This window comes from Formica exsecta, unplaced genomic scaffold, assembly GCF_003651465.1.
Source record: "Formica exsecta isolate Colony F162 unplaced genomic scaffold, ASM365146v1 scaffold81, whole genome shotgun sequence".
Lineage (NCBI taxonomy): Eukaryota > Metazoa > Arthropoda > Insecta > Hymenoptera > Formicidae > Formica > Formica exsecta.
This window is the reverse complement of record NW_021853581.1, coordinates 481,517-500,808: the sequence shown is the minus strand read 5'-3', so window position 1 is coordinate 500,808 and position 19,292 is coordinate 481,517. Positions and strand designations below refer to the sequence as shown.

General features: G+C 34.8%; 1 protein-coding gene and 1 pseudogene across 1 annotated transcript; one reads left to right on the top strand and one right to left on the bottom strand.

Annotated features, from left to right (window-relative positions):
• Positions 1 to 4,782: 4,782 nt before the first annotated feature.
• Positions 4,783 to 5,396, top strand: LOC115244350. The gene is made up of 2 exons (XM_029821925.1): positions 4,783 to 4,946; positions 5,030 to 5,396. The coding sequence occupies exons 1-2, from the start codon at positions 4,783 to 4,785 to the stop codon at positions 5,394 to 5,396; spliced, it is 531 nt and encodes a 176-aa protein (XP_029677785.1).
• A 2,953-nt stretch (positions 5,397 to 8,349) lies between these two features.
• Positions 8,350 to 14,953, bottom strand: LOC115244349 (annotated as a pseudogene).
• Positions 14,954 to 19,292: the final 4,339 nt, after the last annotated feature.

Sequence of the window (19,292 nt, the reverse complement as noted above, 5' to 3'; positions counted from 1 at the left end):
ATTGGCAGTAAATAACAGAACGCAATCTTAATTTATATTTAAATTTTAGAATTTGTTCCCCTTTTAACGTATGAAAAATATCCCTAACATATCCTATAGAAATCCTTAAGATGTTCCATAGGATCTCCCTGGATTCTCCAGAGGCTAGTGTACGGCTATCATTTACTCTTCCTCAGGACATCCAGAGGAGATCCGAGGATTAAAATAGGATATCCTCAGGATATCCTACATGTATGTCCTGGATGCCCTTTGGACGTCCTAAGGACATCCTTGTGCTGTCTGGGATGGTGTCGTATTTTCCGAAACTTCCTTTCACGAAAACGTATGTGAACGCATGGAGCAATGCTATCGGATACATGGCGATACCAATAGATACAACATTTTTCATCTAATAGAATTACATCTCGATTTTAGCAACAAGGTATTTGCATTTCCTCTTTCGCAATGTCTTATACACAACGCAATGCACTTACAACTTCCATTTATAGCTAACGTTAACACAGTATAATTTTATAGTACGCAGACTATAAAATCAATGAAGATAAATTTAATAAAGCATTTAAAACACAAAGGCATCGACTATACTAACTTTTACATTTGTCTTAATGGATAATAAATATCATTTTTTTATTTATATTTTTTTTATCGTGTCTTTCTATCATATAATAGGTTAGAAATTTTTTCTTATAAGCAAGCCCTACTACTTCGAACTTTAATACAAATTTTGCTTTGGCTTTAAACCTTTGCTCATTTTCCGTCATTTCGCTGTAAAATCAGAATCAGCCACATTCTTACGGATTATTCTTTACTCATCGCTTTGCTTTATTCATTGTGCGTTATTTTTATTCATATTTCATTGTACGCCAGCTTTATTAAAGATGCCGAAAAGGGTGAAGGTCGCGGAAGGATCTCATGCAAATCTCATGCAAATTGTCGTCCCGGCGCGGAAATAGCGATGACTGCGGCTGCTTTGAGAGAAAAGAGTGGGGCTGATGTACCAACCGTCTTAAAAAGCGTTACGCCCCGACGATCAACCGTCACCTTTTTCCTCCGACATGCAGACGACGAGCAGAATGAAAAAGATCGAGTTAATATGCGTCCTGTGGCAACGTGGAATAATTCCGCGAATCTTTTGTCACCCTTTGTCACATCCACGAGCCTAAAGATGTCCTCTCTCTCTCTCTCTCTCTCTCTCTCTCTCTCCCTCCCTCTCTCCCTGCTCCCTTCCTCTCTCTCTTCCCCCTCCCCCACTTTCTCTCCCTCCCTTCCTCTTTCTCTTTCTCTCTCCCTCCCCTCTCCCGTTGTCTTGTGAGTATACATAGACGTGCTTCTTATCGCTCTGCATTTATGGGGTAACACCTATATAGCGGCCTGTTTCCAACACCTAATTTTGAGAATTTTTTTGGGGAAGAGAAAAGAATTAATCGAAAATTCATTCACGTAGGTTTATTACACATGTCTTGAGGAATACAAATTAATTTTTTCATGTGATTAATACACAAAATGGCGGCTGTAGCGACTCGAGAACGCAGGGCCTTTTTTTTAAGCGGCCGGATAAATAGAGACCGCAAATCTTGATCTGGAACAAAAACCCAAAATTTTTCTTAATTTACATACCAAAAGCTAGAGAAAACCGTAGGGGATTTTATAAATATTGATTTTTGTGAAAATAGCATGCATTTGAAAAAAAAGTTTTATTTTTCGCCAAAAAAATTCATCGAAAATTGTTTATAAAATGAAAAGTTTTCAATATTTTGCAAAATCCCTATGCTTTTTTCTAGCTTTTGGTATGTAAATTAAGAAAAATTTTGGGTTTTTGTTCCAGATCAAGATTTGCGGTCTTTATTTATTCGGCCGCTTAAAAAAAAAGGCCCTGCGTTCTCGAGTCGCTACAGCCGCCATTTTGTGTATTAATCACATGAAAAAATTAATTTGTATTCCTCAAGACATGTGTAATAAACCCACGTAAATGAATTTTCGATTAATTATTTTCTCTTCCCCCAAAAAATTCTCAAAATTAGGTGTTGAAAACAGGCCGCTACATAGGTGTTACCTCTTAAGAAATATTTTCTGCTGATGTCCGCCCCTCGGGGCCTTGATTTTTTGCATAGGACTGTCAAAGTGATATTACTTAACCTTTTTACATTCTGTTTGTCGGACGGGGCGGTGCCGTGAGTTCATCCGTTTATTCTGAGTTGCGGATCGGCGAGATTTTCCCGATCGTGGTGTCGGTTGACGGTGAGACGCGAAGCGCACGTGCGTGACGGCGGATCCTTTGTTTTCCAGGCGAAACCAACAAACCGAGATGTCAAAACAAGACACAGGAACACAACACTCCGAGGTCTTGGAGGTGAGCGCGGTGCCTATGTGAATAGGCGAGATCTCACGAAACGGCTTTCCCGTTTAAACTTGATGGGTATGTAGGATGAATCTGCGAGTGGTGCAAATAATATTTTGAATGTTTCTCGTATTAATGCACTAAGAAATTCGATAGCTAGACATAATGATAATGTAGTTAGAACGCTTCTGACTAGTAAGGAGACCGTTGAAAAAAGACAGCAGATTGAGTCGGCTTTCCGCGCCTGTAAGGAGGCCTTTTTCGATCTTTCATCTGCTTGTCTTTTTATGCTTGAGAATGGCGGAGCGATGTCGGCTCCTTCCTTAAATAAGGTAAAGGATGTCATTGCGGGTGCGCTTTCCGAATTTCGTGCTGCGCTTCCCTCGGCGCTTCCCTCTGGCGCTCGAGTGGTGGCGGGGAGCGGTCTTCCGGGCGCTTCTCGTTCTTTTGCGTCGGTTGTTGGATCCGATGGAGCGAGGGTAAGTGTTACACATGGTCCCTTCCTTGAAGTACCGAAGACCACCAACTTATTAGTAGTGCCGAGGGATGATAAAACGGAGAAATTTGAAACATCGAGGGACACAAAAAGGAAGCGCTCATAAAAGCGATTAAACCTTCTGACTTCGATCTAAAGGTTAAGAGAATTTCGTCGGCACGTAACAACGGAATTCGCATTGAAGCTCACTCCGTTAATCTGAGTAAAATGAAGGACTCTGCTGAACTTGTCAGAGCCGGACTCAGGATTAAGCAGGAGACCAAGCTTTAACCCTAGGCTACTTGTTCGCGGGGTTCCGTGCGAATTGTCCGCGGGAGAAGTCGAAGCAGAAATTGTGGCTCTGAACCTGAAAAACCAAGATAAATTAAAAGTCAAGGTCGTATATATATTTCCTACGAAAAGCAACCATCGGACGACTAGCTGTGTCATCGAGGTATCACCTGATATTTGTTGCCTTCTACTAAAAGAGGAACATATTTATATCACCTACTCTGCGTGCAGTTTCTCCGATTATGTAAGAGTGCTCCAGTGCTTTAGATGCCTTGCGATTGGTCATATTGTCGGGGACTGTAAATCCACTGCGCTCCGCGGTCACTGTACGGGGAACTATGAGTTGAATCCACTGCACAAAAAGAGAGACTGCCACCATTTGCGGAAACTGTAAAAGATGGCCATCAAATGAGGGATCTGTCCACGGGAAAAATGTCCAATCCTACGACGCAAGTTAACGGACAAAATCAAATATATTAACTATGGATAATACTGCTTTCGATCATCTATGAGTATGTCACGTAAACTGTCAATCCCTATTTGCTCATCTTGACGAGTTTCGCTCCTTTTTTGCAGCCTCGAACTATCACATCATTTGTTTATCGGAGACGTGGCTGAAGCCGCCAGTGTCTGATCACTTAGTTGCTCTTCGCGGTTAACAACTTTTTAAATGTGACAGGACGGGCAGGAATGGAGGTGGTGTAGCATTCCATCTTGCCAACACACCCCAGGCGAAAATTCTACAGCAGTCAGATAGCGAATACTGTAAAAAGCCTGAGTATCTTATTGCCGAGATTTCTCTCAGGGGTTGCTCCGAATTATTCTTGGCTATAGTTTATCGGCCCCCTCACTGTGGCCATCTCGCAGAATTCTTCAACATCTTCATAGAATTGCCTGCTTCTTGTAAACACTCTATTATCTTAGCCGATTTCAATGCTGACCTAAGTTTGATTACGTATGATTCGGAACAAATAGCATCGTTCGTTGAATCTTCTAATTTTTATCTGGTACCGTACAGACCTACTCATCATTCGCGTAATTCATTCTCGACACTGGATTTACTGGATTTCTGTATAATAGATGATGAGAATAAACTGGTGTCTTTTAGTCAGCATGATGTGTGCTTCCTCTCTAATCACGACTTGAATAACATCAAGTATAAAGTCAAGGTTGAACGCCTTCTCAAACGAACTATAAATGTTCGGGATTTCCGATCTTTCAACATCGACAGTTTCCGGAATGAACTCTCATCATATGACTGAAATTCTTTACTTAGTGCGCATGATGTAAATAATAAAATTAGCATACTTAACGACTTTTTCCTGAGATGCTATAATAGACATGCCTCTTATCGGAATATAAAGCCAAATCATTTACTGGCTCAGTGGTTGACGGGGGAAATCAAAACCAGGATGAGAGAGAAAGAGACAAGGCTAGGAGAGCTTAGAGAAGAAGAAGAAGTACTGTCCACTACGCAGTTTACAGAGCACTGAGAAACCAGGTCCAGCAACTTGTACGTGCAGCCAAACATGATCATTATCACAAGGCCTTCAACGACATACATGAACCGAACAACATCTAGAGAAGATTGCGTCATCTTGGTCTTATCAAACCAAAAGCTTCTAATACGAAATTTCTCTTCTCTATAGAAGAACAAAGTAATTATTTTTTGCATACTATGAACAATGTGGGAGACTCGGAGGACTCTGGGTTTTTTCATCTGGGAAATCAGATTTATGATGAGGCAAAATTTTACTGGAGCAACATTGAGTCGCAGACGGTCGTCAGGCCATTATCGCGCAATAAATCCAATGCTATGGGAGTGGATGGACTTACTGCAAGGTTAATATTTCTTGCCCTACCATGCATTTTGTCCTTCGTCATGCACATATTTAATTTCTGCCTCACTAACAGAGTATTTCCAGATACATGGAAGTCTGCGCTCATTTTTCCGATTCCAAAGGTCAAATGCCCTACTACTTGCAACAACACAGGCCAATTTCGATTCTGTGTACAATCTCTAAGGCACTCGAGCGCATTGCGTCGGAGCAGATAACCGGTCACCTTGAAGCCTTTGATTTGCTGGACCCACATCAAACAGCATACAGAAAAGGCTTCTTCACGCAAACGACTTTAATAAGAGTTATGGATGAGATGCGGCTAACAGCTGATCAAAGGAAAGTAACCGTTGCAGTATTCTTCGATTTTACCAAGGCCTTTGACAATGTCAATCATCACATACTTATTCGTAAGCTTAAACAACTTCACTTCTCCTGTGCTTTATTGAGATGATTGTGTGCCTACTTGCACCAAAGAAGACAGGCAGTACGTGATCCGATCTCGGGCGAAATTTCTTCTGTGAGGATGGTGACGAAGGGGGTCCACTACTACTAGGTCCATTATTATTTGTCCTGTACCTGTCTGATTTCAGAGGGGTACTGAGACATTGTAAGTATAACTTCCCAGATAGCAAGGTGTCGTCATTATAACGTCATTTTAAGGTCATTTCTCGTCAGATGACGTCAGTCGAAATAAATAATGACGTAACACAGACGTGATATTTTTGACGACATATTATCGTCACAGAAATAACGTCATTTAATCGTCTTTTTAAGGTTATTTACTGATCAATTAACTAATGTTGTTAAAATACGTCAATATTAAAATTAATAAATGTAATAAATAATAAATATTTTATGATACTTATAAAGTTTACATGACTTTCTGTTAAAAACCCTTGAAAATACGGTATTATTATATTACAAAACTATGAAATATTGTTTAATATTAATGATTGAATTTGATGTGCATGTTTATCTGATGTATATGTTTATGTCTGTGACTTAGGACCATCATTCTAACGTCACTTTTACGTCGTTTCAAAAGTGAATTTGACGTAACCAGTGACTAAAAAATGACGTTATAATGACGACATCTTGCTACTTGGGTTCTACGCTGACGATCTCTTAATTTATCTACACGCGGAACCAAAGGACCTGCACAACAAAATTTAAAAAGTCAACGATGATGTTATCAATATTGCAAATGGAGCAACAAACAACCAACTCTCGTTAAATGCCAACAAAACAATGGTTATGATTCTCGGTACTGCCAAATACATTAACAATATAGCAACTGAGGACTTATCAGGAATTATTGTTAATAACGATAGAGTTCCCTATAAGGAATCTGTGATTTATCTAGGGCTCACCATATCACGGACATTATCATGGAATAAACAAATTACCAAAACCGTCTCTAACCCAGAGAGAAACGTGAAGTCGAATAGATGTATAGTCGATGTCTATTCGACACGTCTAAAATAGATCGACTTTCGCATCTAAATAGACGTCATGATGGCCCTCTTTTAGACGTTTAATAAACATCTCATTTTTTAACGTTTTTTCGACGTCAAAAATAAGACCAATTACAGTGTTAATATATAATAACACATTAATGTGTAATATATATAGACAAATCTAAATAATTTAATTTATGAAATTAAAAGATTTTATTTATACGGAAGTTAATTAATTTTATCTTAAGTAGACAATAATGAATGACTTTCACTTATTCGGACACTTTATGTCCGATCGGGTATTTAGCTGTCCGATTTTCTAAAAATCAGTTCAATATCTGAATTTTCCTGTATCGTGTCAGAAATTAAACTGATATAAATAGTTGTTATCAATCGTCTTTTGCAGGCTTTATATACATTCAGACATACATCAAGACTAAACTTGAATACGAGTATATAGAATGAATAGTGCGCCGCATAGCGGTAAGCGAATGAACTATAAACCCGCGGCAGTCAATCACTAGCGGTTTTTCCGTAAAAGTATAATGTTCATTAAGGACTAATTAATATCGGTTATTATACATAATTATACGCTCAGCGGGTGGCAAAACAGAACAGACATATGATATGCTATCTCTTTCTCTCATTAGATATAGCCATAAACATCGTCAATCTCCAGACTCATATGATATATTGACAAAAATTTGACCTTGACGACACGAAGTGAATACTAGTGAATGACTACAAATACGTTTTATGAGATTATTTTTTCAACAACAGAATTTCTGTTTTTATTATGATGTTACATACATGTTGCGTTAACATTTACTTAAAGGTTTATTAGATGTCTATTAGATGACGAAAAGTAATTTACAGCCCAAAGAGTGTTTCATAAATAATGCACTGCTATTGTATGAATATTAAGTTTTAATAGTGTCTACAAAAATTCAATGACACAAAATTACATGGCATCTAATTCAGATATTTCTAAATGTTGTTTTAGACTAGATGGCTCCGACATCTAATAGATGTATATCCGATCTCGCGTCACACACACATACACACACACAATTTTATTTATATATACTTACTCACACTTACTACACTGTAAATAGCTTTTACACACTTATTTTCTATTTATTCTTTTTAATCTTATTTTCTATTGTTTAACGTGGACTATTTGTAAAACGTGCCGAGCGCTTTAGGGGATGCTATCCCGGAGCGTCTAATAAATAACGCTTATTCATTCATTCATTCATTCATTTATACATTCATTCGTCCTTCTCTCTCTCTCTCTCTCTCACATACACACACTTACTCACTCACTCACTCACTCACACACAATTTGAGTGAGAGAAAGAGAGAGGAAGGGGGGAGAAAGAAAGAGAACATACACACACAGGCACATATCTTATATATAATTACAAATATTTATATTCGATTATATGTGGACTTTTTCCCCCGAGTAGCTTTGCTACCAAAATTTCAATCAAATTTGCTTTAATATACAGGATGTCTCCAATTTAAATGTTAAAACTTTAGGAGCGTGTAGGGGACCGATAAACTAAGACAAAAAGTCCTATACCCTTATAATGATACATCTTGCTAATGTTACAGGACAGGGATAAAGCCAGAAATAGTAATGGATTTATGCGAAAATTTAGACGACGAGATAATAGGAATAATAGAGAAAATGCTGACCACTAATCACCCAAATACCTATACATTGACCAAAGCTCTAGCAGATTGTGCTGTCCAAGGGATTCCATGTTCTATAATTTTTATTTTATATATAGATTATACCTGTAATACCGTGAACATTATTTACCCAGCATGGAAATAGTTCTTGATAAGCGGCGCAGACAATACTCGGTCTACCGATCGCAATCGTTCGACCGAGTATTGTCTGCGCCGTTTATCAAGAACCATTTCCAGGCTGGGTAGAAACGGATAAATAATCTAATGCAATACCGTAAGAAATGCAGAATATCTTCGCGACAAAATATAATTCGATCAAAGATCTTTGAAGACTTTTACTTGTGAAATGTTTATATTTTTTTTATGTATAATTGAAAACTTACGTATATATCGATTCCTCAATTTCTCGTCGATCGGCGTTACTATAGGCCGTGCTAACATGAATGACGCTAATAAGATTTGTCATACGCCTGCACAAGTCTAGCATACGATCTGTGCCCTTTATGTTTAAATTAACGCCATTTTTCAATGGCTGATCAAAACGTACGGTGGCCGCGCTATGAGAAACAATATTATCTTGTTCTATTAACATATCCTTGTCTTCAGGCTGGAGTCCCATCTCCGGCATGCTCAGATCGCCCTTTACGGGAAAGATCTTATTTAAAGCGCCGGGAAATTCCGATCGTATCTTATCGAAAACCTGCAACAGATGAAAAAACCGTTTTTCGTAAGAAATGTTCATAGAGAAATGTATTCGTGGCGCAATATTTTTCTCGACGAACGTATTAACAGAGATAATTTTGCAGATAATAATTACGGAAAATAATCGTGAGAACGGTAATAATCGCGACCTTTCGTCGTACGTTTTGATGACTGTGTTTGACACTTCAAGTATAATCACGCCACAGGTGAAATATTTAAACAGTCTCCTCTATAGAAAAAGTTATACAGTTATAATCAATATTGCATTATAATTTAACATGCACGGATACTACTACGTCTATAAGAAATGTTAATTTGAAAAATATGAATGTAGCAAAAGTAATTTATGAAAAAATTAGAGAAGAGGTAAACTTCCATGTGCGCGCATTAAGATTTTGCATTCGATAATGTACACTGAAAAAAATGTACCAAATCCAAAAAAAAAAATTTTATTTAGAGAAATTATTTATTTAAATATTTACAAAAAGTAATTAGTTATTTCAATTAAGCAGTAAATACAGGGTGATATAAAGAAGTTGTAGAGGAAAAAGTTGAATGGTATAGAAAGATCTACTTTCCTACGAGTTTACTTTTTTCATAAATGCTACAATGCACCTAAAAAATGCAAATGCACTTTTTTCTTAAATGGAATTACGCATTAATTCCGCTTGCCTTGATTTCCGCGTTTTCGTAATGAGTGATTGCGCGGTCGCTCGGGCTTCGCGCGTGGCTCGCGTTGTCAGCGCTTCGCTTGGTCAACGTTCGTAACGTAATCTGTATCCGCGTTACACGTTGAGCAATGTCTTATCGTATAAAATAATATATCTCTAAAATAATATGTATCTAGTGATTCGTATATAGCCTTTTCGGGCTATAACAAAATGTAGATTGGTTCCTCGGAACAGCCTGCGTAAAAAAGTATTAGGGTACAATGTAAAAAAAAAAAAGTGAACTCGTAGAAAAGTAGACTTTCCTATATCATTCAACTTTTTCCTCTACAACTTCTATATATCTCTAACCAAACTCGAGATATAACCCGTCCCAATTGCGTGACTCACCCTGTATATTTGAATCAGTACTCTATTTCAAAAGAACTTAATTTGGGTAACTTTCAACTTATAAACATGCAATTTACAACAATATATATTTGAGACAGACTGTTTGAATTTAATCTTTTAGAATCTAAAAATGTTTAATTTGTGTTTCTTTCCCATGACATATATTTAAAGTATAATTCTATCAACGCTCACTTTCGACATATCCTTTGTTATTGTTTCTACAATACCTAATCTTGATGCAATTATTCAATTTTTGAAGACGTGTGGGATTTAGGCGGCCAGCAATATATTATAAGATTATTGGATTTGACGGAAAAAAACAATTAAGGGGAAAAACTGGCAAATAAGAGCCAAGACACAGATATCGATGCGCGAACTTATTTTTGTTAAATTTTATTAACTAATGTGCATTAAAAATGTACATTTAATGCATAAGATGATCTTTGTGATTATTTTTAAGACGCGTATATTTTGTTTTTTTCTATCCCGATATAAATACATATTCGAGCGTGTAACGAGTTGTTGTGTTTACTCTTATGTCACCGAGGGCCAATGACCTAGCACTGTATACACATAAGTTTAAAGATTCGTGAAACATCTTAAAGATAACTTAGTCTTTAAAGTATCGTGGATAAATAATTGTTTCGCGTCATATACTCATTATATGGATATATCTATGGCATTTGTATGTAAGTTTTACATTGTTACTATTAGCTCGTCGGCGCTCTTAACTCTTTATTGCACGCTTATACAGGTATCTCGACTTTTTGGGGGTTTTTTCGCATGACAACATGCCGGCAAGTCTTTACAACTTTTTACCATGTGAACTGCCTGGCCTACCATCCGGGGAGTTCTTCCTCTTGAGATGCTTGTTTGGACGAATTCTTACGTTAACAATCTAACTTTAATTACTGACTGCGATATTTTTTATGTATTCATGCATTTACTATTTTAATTGCGCTGAAGATGGCCACAAAAAGGACCGAAACGTTCGCCTTCTTATTATCATTTTTTGTATGTTGATTCGTATTACTTTTTATTTGCTTGATTTTGATATTTGTCAATTGCTTTCACACAATTAATAAATCTCTTAACATGATACTTGTGACTCACATTGCCTCTTTCGTTGCTTATATTTAAAAATGTACGTTTTGGACCGTTTTTGGTCCATCTTCAGCATAGATATGAATATATAAAGATTAAATTGGAATTGTAAAACTTGACATACAGGGTGACCCGCAATGACCGCCCACTAAGTACATAGCATTATTCCTTACCAAAAACTGAGTCGAAAAGTCCTGCCATTTTTTTTATAACGCTTAATAAAGGAGTTATTATTAAAGTTAAAGTCTCTGACCAATCAGGGCCGACCTTTAGCCGGGCGCACGTCTGTGAGATGCGCGTCTGGTAGTGTGCGTGAGCGCTCCGCCGCTATGGCGGCATGGCGACATTTTTCCTTCGTGCATGCCGCTAGCATGCAATATTTTTACGCATTGTAATAATAGAAATAAATTTTTCTTGTACTAAGAATCATATTCATATAAAATATAAAATAACTCAAAAAATATTTAATGAAAAAGTACTTTGTTACAGTGTTTTGAAAAGGTCTCAAGAAGGGCTATAAGAATATACGATAAAAAATTAGAGTTTCTATTAAAAAAAAAAGTTGACTTTGAAAGAACCTTGAAAATTGTCACCTACAAACATTCTTATAACATTAACTTATGTTCCCCTTGAAATACTGCAACTTTTATTTGAAACATTTTTCTCTAGAAACAATATTTTTGGAGATAAAAATTCGTCACGCTTTATTTTGTCCACCCTGTAAAAATACTGCAAGATAAAATTATTTCTATTATTACGATACATAAGAATATTCTATGCTAGCAGCGGAGCGCTCACGCACACTACCAGGAGCGCGGCTCATTGCGCCTAGCTAAAGGTCGGCGCTGATTGGCCCGACTTCCTTAATAATAACTTCTTTATTAAGCGTTATAAAAAAGATGGTTCAGGACTTTTCGTCTCAGTTTTTGGTAAGGAATAACGCTATGTACTTAGTGGGCGGTCATTGCAGGTCATATATAATGCCCTGTATATAATATTTGTTGTTGCAGTCAAATTATAAATTAAAATCGATAATCAGAAAGGAAAACTCGCTAGAATCCGCGTAGAATCTGTACAAAATACCTTTTTGAAAAAAATTAAAAAAGGCACTAAGTACACGCGCCAGTTGTGAAAAACTGTTATATGTATTTACAAAATACTACAAAAATAATGATATCAAAAAATTGCGTCAACTAAAAATAAAAAATTATACAAATATTTTAATCGAATATTCCATAAATATCCATTCGTGTAATACTTTCTTTTGTTATCGTCACATATATTCCTCTCATTTATTTCGATCATTTTTTTTTATTTTCCAATGTATAGTTTACGAAGTAAATTGAAGAGATTTTTCATCAAACAATTTTTTTATGGCGATCGTACTCAAGTGTTAAATTATTAAAACAATTGGAAAAAGGTTTAAAAATAAAACAATGTGCACATATTTTTAATTGTATACAATAGATATGTTTCGTATTATTAGTAACAAAAAAATTTGGCTCAAATTTAACATATATTGCATATCTCACAAATTTTTATTAAGTTTAACCTAATGTGGATATGTATATTAAAAATACTATGTTAATATTTCAACACAAAATAAATGCAAACTTCATAGTAATATAAAATAAATTTTGTGTAAAATCAGCATATTTTTAATGATAAAATTAACTTGAAAAAATGTTATTGACGATTTGTAGTATCTCTCATCCCTATTGTAGAATAAAATCGACATTTTTTTTAAGTTACCACACGATCATGTTGATAAATTATCCCGAATACTGATTATTATGATTGTCCATCACGGCGAAAAAAACAAATATTGACAAAAGAATTTGAATTTGAATTTGATTTCGAAGTTTGAATTGGATTTAAAGATTAACTAAATTTGCCGCATTAGTCTTTTTCTCATTGTTTTTGTTTTTTAACCTTTGTTTATGACCATTTTTACGTCCGTTGTTTTTGTGATCGTACCGAGCGTGTACTACTAGTCATCATTATCCATAGTAGTCATAATTATATTGTAAACCACCGATGATATACATGTGACGATGGCGTTTGGATGCTGTCTACTTATATGTACAGGGTTCATTCTGATTATATGAGCCTTCATCCTGATTATTATTTTTTATTTGAAATTTGACTGCAACTGTTGTGTATATCAAGTTTTACAATTCCAATTTAATCTTTATATATTCATATCTATTGAAAATGGACCAAAAAACGGTCCAAAACGAACATTTTGAATGCATATTAATTAATAAAATTTTTTAAAAATAAAATTTAATAATAATAAGTTTGCGCACCGATACCGACATCTTGGCTCTTATCTGTCAGTTTTCCCACTTAATTTTTCTTACCCTGAGCCTATTGCTGTTATTATTTAAAAAAAAAACTTTTTGTTCTGGTAACAAATGAAACTTGGACATTTCTTTTATATTTTACGTAAACTGCATAAAAAATTATCAGAATTAAATTTACTTGAAATAGAGATATTTTCTTTTCGAATAACTTTGCGATATGATAAGCATATATATATATATATATGATATATATACCTATACAAACAGAATTTTCCAATAGTTCCCTCAAGCGTTCTTCGATAGACAGGTTCCTTTTTGGGCGGATTAGAACGAAAATTGTAGCTACACGAGGGCACGAGCGCAGCAGTTTTTCCAGGAGGACTTTCCCTAGATGCCAGTAGCACCAGTTACAAGGATCATCCTTTCGGCGAAGAATGTGTCGATCGAACTTTCTCCCGAGTGAGTCTCGTCGTGTGCATGTCCCGAATTGGTTTGTGCGTTCGTTCGCATTTTGATGTGTTCCAAATTTTACGCAGTATCTATGAGAAAAAATATATTAACATCAGACAATAAATCGACGAAGTTTTACATGGTATATATGCGCCTCCGATATTGCGCCTACGCTAAAGATATTTATATTTAAAAGTCGATAGAAAAGACAAGGCAGAAAGAATCTTAGGCTGACTAATAATGTAATAATGTAATAAATGTTTATTCAAAAACATTCAAGAATTGTCTAACTTAAACAGCTAAATTAAACATTTCAATCAATAAAAAAAGGGAAAGGAATATATATGGAACGCAATGGTAGACTTATAATAGTGTTACGATACGCTTACAACATAACGCGCAATATGCATAGACATCGAGCCGCTCGGTAGATCAGTTCTGCAAAGTTATTATGTAAATGAATTATACGCACGTATCGTATAATAAATATGCAATACGTAATGTAGTTGATAATCTCTGGAAAATTTCTGGTTGGTTTTTTTATCTATATATAGAGGATGTTTTAATTAAACGTTTATTAAATCAAACGTTTGTTTTGTAACATTAAAATTGGATCAATGAATTAAACAAAACAAAACACTTTCAATCTTTTTGTAAAATGTATTTTTTAACTTTAGTTATAAACTTTAGTATGCTGTTATTAGATTTTTAAAGTGAATATTGTCCAAATATTATCTAAACCAAAAATGTTCTCGCCTCTCCGATTGCCAATGTGCGTCGGATGGAGGTTCTGAGATGAGTTGGATGTTCCGTGGGACCCTGACCTTTGACCCGGTCGAAACGGCTTCTATTGCCCGGTGTTTCTCGCACTCACCCTCACATTTATCCGGATTGTGTTCAAAACCTTGATTGTCCTTGCGGTAAGACACTATCGCGTCTTTTCTCGTCTTTCCGAACTCGCTCCGTAACTATGTCGCCTATAAATTGTCTCTTAATCTCGCTATTTTGTCGCACTGTATGTAACGCGTCTTACTCGCTCAAAGATTGAATCTCTACAAGCCTTAGGCCGCTCGCAGGAATTTCGACTTCTTCGCGCGGGAAACGTCAGGAGTCGTCGATATCGCGGTCATCGAACGATGCCCACAAAAAGTTGTGTCCTCTGAGGGGAGGTGAAGGGCGAGGGGAAACCGGCACGTGCGGTATGACGTCACGCGGAGAAATCGTGGTGAAATCGGTCGGCGAGGGATCCGCGGTGAGGGGAGAGGAACCGCGACGCAACCGATAGATGATTGGTCCGCAGAGGGGGGTGGGGGGGAGGAGGACCGTGGCGAAACCGGTAGACGAGGGGTTATTATATCATGATAAATTCGTATTACACTCTTGATCATATTTTCAGAAACAACAAATATTTTTGTCCGCATATTTATGAAAGACAAGATCTTCTATCCGTACAAAATATTTATGATCTTTATGATATTTATGGCTCTCATTGCCAATTTATTTTGACATTATTGATTTTATTTATAAGAGCCTTAAGTTTTTATATATGTTTTACATTATCTCATCTTCTATCATAATTAAATTTATATTTATAGCGTTGCGACTAAGACAATCTACATATATCATTTTATCCTATGCTTTATGCACTAATTCAAATTTATAATTTTGAAGAATTAAACTCCGTCGTACTATTCTCAGATTAATATTAATCTTTTTCATTGCTAATACTAAAGAGTTACAATCGGTGATAATTCGGAAGCTAATACCCCTGTAAATAAATGTGACAGCGCTTAATTCTTTTTTAAATGTACATTTTTCTAAATTTAACTCTATATAAACTGTACTTCTTTAAATAAATTAATACTTCTTTTAAAATTTCTAGGTTTTCCGCTACAGTAATCGTAGGTATTAATATATCATCAATATGTATCAAAATTTTATTTGAACGTATCGGTGGATCAAAAATTTGTAGAACTCTTTTTAGAAATTCGACTAGAGTCTATGAATATCCGAAAGGCATTTTAACAAATTCATATTGCCCAGAATGAATGACAAAAGGGAAATATTTAGTATGTTCCGGATGTATCACAATTTGATGAAAACCATCTTTTAAATCTAAATTTGTATAAATTTATTTATTCCCTAATTAGTCTTATTAATTCTCTATTTTGGAAAAAGAATATTTTTGTGGATATATTCTTTGATTAAGTAGTCTCAGATCAACGCACATTCTCTTTTTCCGTTTCTTCGTGACATCAAAATAACTCGAGAGCAATAAGATAAAATACTAGGTTTAATAATGTTGCGCTTCAACAAATCATCTATAATTTTTTGAAGCTCATTTTTCTCAGTAATAGACATTTGTTTTGCAGCATAAATGGGGAATTATCTTTTAAGTATACTTGGACTCTATAATCATCACCACACACACACACACATACATTTATTCTTTCAGTTATTTATCTACTTCCGTAAATGTTTTCCAATCTTTGATCCAATAAATTGCATCAAGTCATTATCTAAATTATTAATTATAGCATCATACTGCTTTTTGGTTACAATAACATTTATAGTCAAAATATCATGTACCATTTCTTGAAAGGTATTAATAAGTTCAAACGCAAAACTATTTTTATAATACGTTAACTTTAGATTAGAATTATTAATAAATTCGCGACCAATAATATTATCCTATGTAATATTACTTATATTTGGTTACACTAAGCTATATAACTGTTATAACGTAATAGTTATAAAAGTGTGTTTGCTGGGCTAATACTACATTCGGTTTCGATTTCTCTTTTCAAGGCAAACGAAGAAAAAATGTTTTAAAAATATACGCATGGGTAAAGAGATGAGATCATCAAGGACGACGAGTCGTCGATAGCTTGGAGCAGTCTATCTATTATAAAACTACGCACATATAACTATTACATATACAAATAATTTCGTCGATGAACTTCTACACACAGCAGCTCCATTAATCCAGCAGGGAAATAAAATAAATTGTTGACTGTTTTTAGATATTTAATGGGGGTCCGTTGCCGCCCACGGACGGGAACGGACGTGTTTAGACACGTAACGCGTGTGTCCTTTGAACTTTATTTTTGAGTTTCTTCCTCTCCTTTAGAGGAATTTTTCCATTTGTTACTCCCAACTTGTTTTTGGCCGGATTATACCGATCCAATTAGATCGGATGTGGCCACGATAAGAAAGAAGAAGAAGAAGAAGATATTTAATGCTTGAATGCAGCTCGTCTGAGTACATCGTGACGTTTCTTTATGCGGGCACTAGCATCTATTATATATTTTCTTCAAAACAAAGCAAAAACGAGCAAATCTCTAAAGGACTTTTTGTCTTAGTTTATCGGTCCCCTACACGCTCCTAAAGTTTTGACATTTAAATTGGGGACACTCTGTATATACAAGGTCTCCCAGAAGGAAAGATCAATATTCTGGGAGGTGATCGTATCGGTCATTTTAAGCAAAAATGTTCATATGAATATATGTCCTATTCCCCACGGTTTCCAAGATAGAGCGACTTGAATGTACAGTTGCAAAATTACTGACAAGAAAGAAATACTACGTACTATTTCTAATATTTATTGTTTAAGTGATACATTTTTTACAGATTATAATAAATTTTCAAAAATTCCACCGTTAACATCAATGCATTTTTCAACTGTTGTGTGAACATGGCGTGTTACTCGTCTGAGTACATCGTGACGTTTATTTATGCGGGCACTAGCATCCATTATATATTTTCTTCAAAACGAAGCAAAAACGAGCAAATCTCTAAAGGACTTTTTGTCTTAGTTTATTGGTCCCCTACACGCTCCTAAAGTTTTGACATTTAAATTGAGGACACTCTGTATATACAAGGTCTCCCAGGAGGAAAGATCAATATTCTGGGAGGTGATCGTATCGGTCATTTTAAGCAAAAATGTTCATATGAATGATTTTGGATTGCAATATCTAACGAATAAATTTCACTTAGTTGTCATTATAAATATCTACGAATTTAGATACTTTTAATTATATAAAAAAAAATCAAAAGTGATGTAGAAGAATTCTTAGACAAATATTTAGAAAAATGTTTTAATTTTAATATCCTAATTTTATGTAAAGAGAAAGATATATAGGCTCAATAGTTTGATAATGAATTTTTAGGGATCTTCGTGAGTGTCAACTAAAATCGATATCCAGATTCTCTCATACTTAATATTTATGTTTAATGCGTAGAGGAATGGCGGGGGGGGGGGGGGAAATAGTTGACAATGATAAAGACGGAACAATCATTTTCACATTGAGTATTTGAAAAAAAAATCTTCTAAAAAAAGTGTCCGAGATATATGCATATATGCAATACTCTCTATTTCTCTCCTTTTCCGCCACTATAAAAAAAAACAAGCTCTCTACCTAAAATCAAAAAGGAAAGAAGTCTAGTTTATTTTTTAGTACCAGTAAAAGCCATGATTTTCATAAAAATATGATAAAAGTTTGCTGAGATGACTTGAAAAAGTGATAAAATCAACCGTTGCTTTCTTCTGCTTAAAATATGTCTCAAAATTTTTCCTAAATACGAAGACTATTTTGACTATGATTTTCTGGTTTAGCAAGTAGAACTGAATGAAAAAAGGGTAAACCTAACGATCCCTGTGTGCTCCCCAAACTGCCTAAAATGCATACCCTCCTTTGCGAAAATTAGGTGTAGAGACATTTCTCAAAAAATTGAAAATTTTATAAAAAATGAATTCTATCACCAATTCTCACTAAATTCAATACCAACCATTCTTTAATGATACTTCATTTATGTAAAAAAATTAAACCCATATCTCAAAAATTGTGGAAGTTAGAGATTGTACAAACATTGCGTACATGCATACATACATACATACATACATTTTTTAAGAATACTAGAACAACACAGGCGCGCGCTACACATACATACATACAACACACACACATGTATGTACATACATATACATATGTACATACATATTTATATTTTTTTTACATCAGATTGTCATTTTTTGATAAAGTTTATATTAATAAGAGCAAAATTTTAATATACATTGTGTAACATTATTTTTCTTAAAAAATATCAGTTATTTAAAGTTAATGATTGAAAAGATACGAGTACTCTTATAACTTACTGACTGCAAATTAGTAACTCAAATAACAAATATAGTACAAAAAAAATTATCAGAGTCGAAAAATTAGAGTATTATTCTTTCGTGTAAAAACTTTTATTATTTTTTTTTTTGAAACGATATTCTTTTATATTTTATACATATAGAAATTCGTATTTATATGTATCTTTTTTCTTCTCTTCTTGATATTTACAATTAACAAATATTTTGACAGGATGACTTTTTAAACATTAAATATACTTTTTTGAAAACAATATTTTTTGTAACTCTAATCTCTGTGTTTTTTTCTTGTAACATACTTAAATATAGCAAGTAATAACAAAATAAATTGTTTTAATTTAAATATAATATAAAAAATATAAAAATGTTCAGATTAACTTATACCTTGCGGATCGTTTTCATTTTCACATATATTATAGA

What these genes read in the sequence shown, in the direction of transcription:
- LOC115244350 (XM_029821925.1), top strand. Translation starts at nt 4,783, where the DNA reads ATGAACAATGTGGGAGACTCGGAGGACTCTGGGTTTTTTCATCTGGGA. An exon ending in GTGGATGGACTTACTGCAAG is followed by an intron (nt 4,947 to 5,029) that starts GTTAATATTTCT and finishes GAGTATTTCCAG; the next exon opens with ATACATGGAAGTCTGCGCTC.